The sequence below is a fragment of the Leptonychotes weddellii genome, unplaced genomic scaffold (assembly GCF_054177405.1).
Source record: "Leptonychotes weddellii isolate Sample4059 unplaced genomic scaffold, ASM5417740v2 HiC_scaffold_8104, whole genome shotgun sequence".
In the NCBI taxonomy this organism is placed as follows: Eukaryota; Metazoa; Chordata; class Mammalia; order Carnivora; family Phocidae; genus Leptonychotes; species Leptonychotes weddellii.
Genome location: NW_028051624.1, coordinates 1 through 7,045, shown reverse-complemented (window position 1 = coordinate 7,045; position 7,045 = coordinate 1). Strand labels below are relative to the sequence as shown.

The following is a 7,045-nucleotide window of genomic DNA, read 5'->3' as shown; positions in this document are numbered from 1 at the left end:
CTGCTACTCTACTTTTCTGCCCCTCCATTCACAGTAATGGCCATATCTCCATCTAGTGGTCCCTAATCAATGAATTACTGTGTTCTTTCTTCACTGCTGTCCAGGTAAAGCTGTTCCAGTAACACTAATCGTGATGATTCCAGAGCATCAGAAAAGACACTGCAAAACCGTAAATGAATCCCTGACCACAAGCTCAGGCCCTAAAACCTCTATTCAGTCATAGTAATGATAGAATTCAGAAATTGGCCAAAGGTAATAAGGGATCATTTTAGCCTAGATGCTAAGTAAAATGAGCTTAGAAATTGGATGCCCTTATACTAAAACATTTCAATAAGAATATCAATATTATGGTAGTAAAAATATAAAAAGTTAACTCGTATTTGTTTTTTAAAAAAAAAACTGAATTATTGACTTTGAAAATAATGTTGGATAAAACTGAAATGGTTCATTAATGTTATGTTAGCATCTTTTGAAAATAGAGATGACCAGCTCTAATAATTGTCCTTGGGCTATTTCTCCTCAGGAAGCATATATAATTTTTCCCACACTGATTTAATCTTTCTATAAAACCTTAAAAGAAAATACTGATTTTTAAATAAACACAGGAAAAGGATATGCTTGATTTAGGATTAGAAACTTAAGCAATACTTGCATTCCGTTATTTACAAAACAATGTAAGTACTGGGATTTTAATAACCTGGTTTCAGGATACTTATTATAGTGGATTTAGGGATATGGATTATTTAATAAAATTTCAAGCCGAACACACACGAAAAGAAAAATTAGAGAAAGTGACTGACCATCCACATCACATGAAAACTTGCAGTGAAATGAAGATCGGAGCTGACATACCCGTTGTGCACATAAGTTGATCCTATTAACAATGGGCAAAGTAGCAAGTACAGGAAAAGGAAAGAAAACACAGAAAAGAAGACATACAAGATGAGATTTCATGCAGTTTGCTGGCACTTTACGTGAGCCTCCATCCAGAGAAGATGCACAGTGACCATTGCAAAATAAGCATTACCAAAATATTTCACTGCTAAAGAAACACAAGACATTATTAGCACAGTAAAGCTACTGAACAAGAGTTGTACTTTCACACGCACTCCGATGTAGAATTCACAAGATCTTGAATTACTGAAAGTTTTTGTCTTAGTCCAATCTTTCCAGGGCCTTGAGGAAGATGGTCTCCTGGGCTGAAAATATTGCGGGTAGCAGGGCTTTTTACGTGATCTTTAAAGTTCAGCTAAGTGAGTTTAATCTCAGTCTTTGGTGACAAAGAGTTGATGAATGAAGTTTCCCTAATGAGCAACACTCCCCTTGGGCCCACATTCAACATTCTTTGGGGAATGATTTGACATAGGCAAAGCTCCTGAAAATCTAGCAGATGGAACAACAAAAGTCCTCAGATCTGGATTTTTAAGTAAGTCTAACCGAATAAAATGGAAAAAAAAAAAAAAAAACCAAGTAGGGGCAACTCGGAATCACTTTCTCCATCAAAGAGAAGTGATCAATAGTCCGGGCAGAGATAACTGGGTTTTACTGTTACATATCTTGCTTTTTAAGCCTTACTCCTCATCTAATTGCATATTATGTATCTGTGGAAATGCCTAATTTTGGGGGGGGGGCAAAGGTGGCTATGTGTGTATTTGAGGAAATAAGTCTACTCTAAATAAATTACCACCTCTAAAAATGCACATTAATCAAGAGGAGATCTGAATTTTTTTTTTTTTTTTAGAATAAACAATGCATAGGATAATGCTCTCTGCATGGAGTAGCTTGTAGACTCCAAGGAGCATGCAAACAAAGGCCCACCATGAACAATCAGAATTGGGGAAAATTACGTTTAAAATTAGTTTTTAAAAGTAAGCAGGGATTATGGTGTGGCCTTCATATTTGAGAATACAGTTTCTTAATAATTAGAACCATACAGCTGATTGCATGCAGAGTGTGTCAGAGGAAGAGCGCTGACCTATAGGAAAGCAGTGGTCATCCTGACATCACATACAATAATGATGTTTTGTGTAATTTTATCAACTTAACTCTTTGTAACTGACCTGGTCTAATATCATGCAAAGTGAAAATACAAATCTGTGATACAGTCAGAAACCATGTTAAAGAAACCATGTTAAAAAAAATAAAAAAGGACAAGAGTTGTTTCACAGGTTTTTAAATACACTAGAGTAAAACTAATAAAAATACCTCTTATAGCTTCAAGAATAAATAAAGGGAGGCAACTCATCATAAATAACACTGTCAATTGATGAGAAAGTGTTTAAAATAGATTTGTGACCGTGGATTATTAGCAAGTTGATTGGAATTGCGTTTGAAAGTACAATTTCTGTGCCAAGGACAGATAGAAGAAGCAACTGTGAAGCTTAGGCTAACCATGAAAAATACTGAAATGAAAAATCTATCGACCAGCAAGTACATCATGTTAATGAGAACCACTATGATTACGTTTGACTTAAAACTAATCTGTCTGACCACTGACTTCCAGTATTTTAATACAATAAACATTTGGTCTTACCAAGACATTGTTATCAAAGCAGACATCAGGCCCTTTTCGGTATCTGGGTTGCTTAACCATATCACAAGGATCTGGACCATCAGCTGAAGACACGTGTTAAGGAATATGAAGTCTCTTTTTCTTTCCACACAATTAAAAAAAAGAATAGACACTTACACCATTAGTCTAGTCCTACATATCTAGTTCAAGTGCTTGGGGATTTAAGGGAGTTAACTTCCAGCAATTTTCTTTTGTCAATTTCTACTCTGTATAGGATGCCCATGGGCAAGTACGGAACAGGTAATTGTAAAATACAAGTGGATGAAATGAACAAATGCCGCACAGTACACATAAAACAGCCCAAGGGAGAACTGGGTGTCTACGATTTAGCAAGACAGAAATATAAACTAATTGCTAGCAGTAAACCTCAATTTCAAACAGGTGGGACTAATTTTTTTTTCCCCCAGAAACAACATGGGTAAATGCTAAAGAGAACAGGCACTCTGTAGAATCTGCTGTCTACAATGCTTTACTAGTCATTTAGCATATTTATAACCAGAAGCAGTTTTGCTGTGACTGCCACTGCAGTTGGAGCCCAGGACAGGTCTGCCATCTTTTTTAAGGCTGAATAATATTCCACTGTAGGTATATATCACATTGAACCCCATTTTTAACCATCCAGTGTTGACAGCTTTGCAGCCTACACCAGCCCGGCTAGCAAAAGCAAAAACCCAGCACCACTCCCTAACCACCAGAGAACCCCAAACCAATTCCCCCTCCGGGCTCTTTCAAGCCATTTCCAGATCTCCTTGGAAACTTGCACTGTCTCCTCCACAAAGCCTTATGATAGGAGCAGGAAACCTTTCATATTCTGCTGGTACCTGGGGAGCACCATCGGTCTGCACATTCAAACCGAATTTTGTGTGAGGAGTTCATTCTGCCCATGTGGGGTAATCATGGCGCTCAGAGTTTTTCTCTTGGAGCATAAACAACGTGACGAGGTTGAAAGTACGTAACTGGAAGATGGCAGTTGCTTCCCAGCATCTCTGACGCCAAAGGATACAAGTCTGCTCTGCCTGTATGAGCAGTCGTGTGTCGCAGGGACAAGTCCCTTTGCTCTCAACCATAATGAATATTAAGTTGGTGTTCATAAGCTTTTCTACATGAAAGATTCTGTAAAATATTTTTAAAAAACACAGATAATGAACATTTTCTTTAGGGGAGAAAAAAACCAAATTACATATTAAAATGAAAGCCAACATCTGACATCTTGAGACACAAAGCATCACCAGTGTAAATAGTAAAACAAAATGAGAACATTTTTAGCAGAGAAACATGACCATGTTTTTATTCGTTAGCATGCACATCTTACCTCTCCGGAATACTAGCAAATTGCAACAGATTTTTAAGTGTTAGACCTCAATGCACAATGAGCACTATGGAGTCACTGTAACTCACAGAATCAGTTTTATTTGACATGCCTAAACAACTGTATTTATTACTGAAAAACTACCATAATCCACAGATTAAAAAAAAAGCCAAAAATATCTAAGTATCTGGCCCAAGCTAAGGACAGAGTTAATCTAGATCAGTGCTGTTCAACAAACATGGACGTGGAAATGTTTTCTGCTTTGTCCACTATGGTTAACAAGAGCGACCTGGGCTATTGAGCACCTGAAATGTGACTAGTGGGACTGAGACACAAAGTTTAATATTAGTTGTAATTAATAATAGCCTCTCAGGCTTGGTAACCACTAAACTGGACAACACAGATATAGACCAAATAAGGGCTTTCAATTCCATGCAGAGTTTTTTTCCCCCACATCATAAGCTGCTTCTGCTGCCTTTAATGACAGATTAACATTTTTATCTTGGTTGCTAAAGAGTCATTCCTTTGTGATTATACATCTTTCAAAAAAATGGGGCATAAGGATACAGTGAATCAAAAACGACCATGACTGAACTTAGTATCTTGATTACAAAGCTGTACAATTTAACTTAGCAATCTATACTTTAAAAATTGATTATTACCAGATACCTATTAGGCGATGGCCAAAGGATTCTGAAATTTTGAGATAACCATACAGCAACAATTCTGTTTGCTAAACTTGACAGTCTGATGTGCTAAATTCTATACAAGACGGTATGATTTCTTTCTCAGTTGATGCCCGACTCTTCTCTTCCTATCCTCAACCTCCTCCGAGGACACAGAGATTTGCTAAAGTAACTCAAAAAGTCGTACAGACCGTGTCTGTTAAAAATTCATGCTAGTTTCAGTTAACTGCTGCTGGAAAACATCTCTCTGTTACAAGCATCCGAATCCCCTAGCAACTCTCCCAGCCCTTTCACATGCTCAGATGACCTCACCTCCTATTTCCTCTTCTCTAGGTTAACCCTGCTTCTAGAATAACCTGCCCTCAGTCACTAAAACAAAGTGTCCCCAATCCGTGCCTCTCTGCTCGGTTCTCAGGGATCCTGTGACATGGATGATCACTCTCTCTCAAAACTTTGAAAAGTCCCACTTTGCCTCCTTCTTCTATCCCTCACAACCAAATTAAATTCTCAATCTCTTCCAAAAATTGCTCAAGATGTTTTATGCCTACTGATGACTAGCATTAACCTTGATTTTTAGGAAGTGATATTTTCTCCTACTTCTTCATCCCAATTTAAAGATGCATTCAACTGTAAATTTCAGTGAGGAGTAGAAGTAAAACACCTCCCTCCCCAGAATATCTTTCTGTAAAACTATTTAGTAAATAAATGTAAATAGAAGTCATATATTCGGCTTAGGATTGCAAAGAATTACTATAGTTCTTACTACAGTTCATATAATTCTATGACTTCAGAAAAATTGTTAGAGGGGTCCTTTTAGACAAAAATACAGTAAAATACAATCAAATTTTCTAGGTTCTGCCTTAAAGTAGGTGCAATTGTCTTGATCCTATTATGATAGTTGACAGAATTACAACTTACCCACTCAGGATGAATTCTTGAAAACATAAATTTTAAAAACCTACAGCGCAACTAAAGATCAGTTTCCAACTGCAAATAGTCCTGTCTCTCTCAGACTTGAACAAGTTACTTTTTGTAATGATGATAAAAGTGAATCCAGTTTCTCAGTGAACTAGGACTGTTCCTAAAAGGAAGACAGGTTTACCTGGAGCAGTTCCCACAGTCTAATACACCACTGAATGATTTGCTGTCATTATCGAAGAAATACTGGGTTTGTTCAGTAATGCAACTCTGCTTTGACAGAGAAGCTGTGAAGTCCTCTTCTTCCATCTCAACTGTGGGAAAAAAAACAACACAGATGACCAGGCACGGACACTATGGTCAGTGCCCAGAGCCTTCATTTCTCAGGGAGTAAAGTGAATGTACAAGGGCAGGCACCCTGGGTGGCTTATTCATCGCTGGGTAAGGTAGTGGTGGCCCCTAACAGATGCCCAATAAATATCATGAGAATAAATTCAATAAATAGGAGGCTACAAACTGGAGGCCAATAGGACAAAAAAAAAAAAAAAAAAAAAAAATTGCCAAAGCATGAGGAAAGTTTTGACAAGAAGTTTCCAGACTACCAATGGATGGTCTCTTTCACAGACACAAACACACATACCTTCTCACTCAGTTTGGTGAACTCAGCATATCCCAAAACAGAATTTTAATTATTATTGACAATAGCTAAGTATTCACATACCTGCCTCAAGAAGTCGTGGAAAGGTCAAACTCAGGAGAAACTGCTGTAGAATAGACCTAAGTTGTAAATATGAATAATTAGTGCTCAAAATCTAAATAGTTCCTTCATAAACTACACAATAAAAACAATAATTCTGCCTGTACACATTTCTTTTTCATCTATTGAGAAAAAATTGAGGAGCATTTTTATATAAGTATTTCTTAAATTTTACAAAACAGTGTAATTTTGTTTCTGCATGAGAAGTCATGAAGTCAGAAATGTTCAGGACCAAGTGAGAGATACTTAGGGGTGAGGAGGCCTAATAAGACAAGCCATCGCAGAGGACTGGTAAATCCGGGTGTCAATCTTTCATAGCATAGATTTTAAATTCAGGAGTCCTTCCTTAGTTTGTTTTTGCTCCACCACAGAGTTTTAAAACTAAAGATCAAAGAAAAACAACTTTGGGCCAGGGGTCTGCGAACTCTTTCCTTGACAATATAGAATGGATTTGTAAATACATAACATGACATTCATGACCTAAAATAAACCCATGATATCTAGGGAGTACAGCACATCTCAGTTTTATAGTAAATGACAATTGAGCCAATATTATAGAGTAGTATAGACATTATAGAATCATCTGGAATTGAATTTAGTTAAAAAATGGGGGGGGGGATGGGCGCCTGGGTGGCTCAGTTGGTTAAGCGACTGCCTTCGGCTCAGGTCATGATCCTGGAGTCCCGGGATCGAGTCCCGCATCAGGCTCCCTGCTCGGCAGGGAGTCTGCTTCTCCCTCTGACCCTCTTCCCTCTCATGCTCTCTGTCTCTCATTCTCTCTGTCTCAAATAAATAAATAAAAT

At 37.6% G+C, this 7,045-nt stretch overlaps 1 protein-coding gene across 1 annotated transcript; it reads right to left on the bottom strand.

Annotated features, from left to right (window-relative positions):
• Nucleotides 1-793: 793 nt before the first annotated feature.
• LOC145719898 (voltage-dependent calcium channel subunit alpha-2/delta-1-like) lies at nt 794-6,577 on the bottom strand. The gene is made up of 5 exons (XM_081811507.1): nt 6,207-6,577; nt 5,670-5,799; nt 3,576-3,685; nt 2,534-2,616; nt 794-874 (listed from the first exon to the last, which is right to left on the bottom strand). The coding sequence occupies exons 2-5, from the start codon at nt 5,792-5,794 to the stop codon at nt 809-811; spliced, it is 384 nt and encodes a 127-aa protein (XP_081667633.1). The 5' UTR covers nt 5,795-5,799; nt 6,207-6,577; the 3' UTR covers nt 794-808.
• Nucleotides 6,578-7,045: the final 468 nt, after the last annotated feature.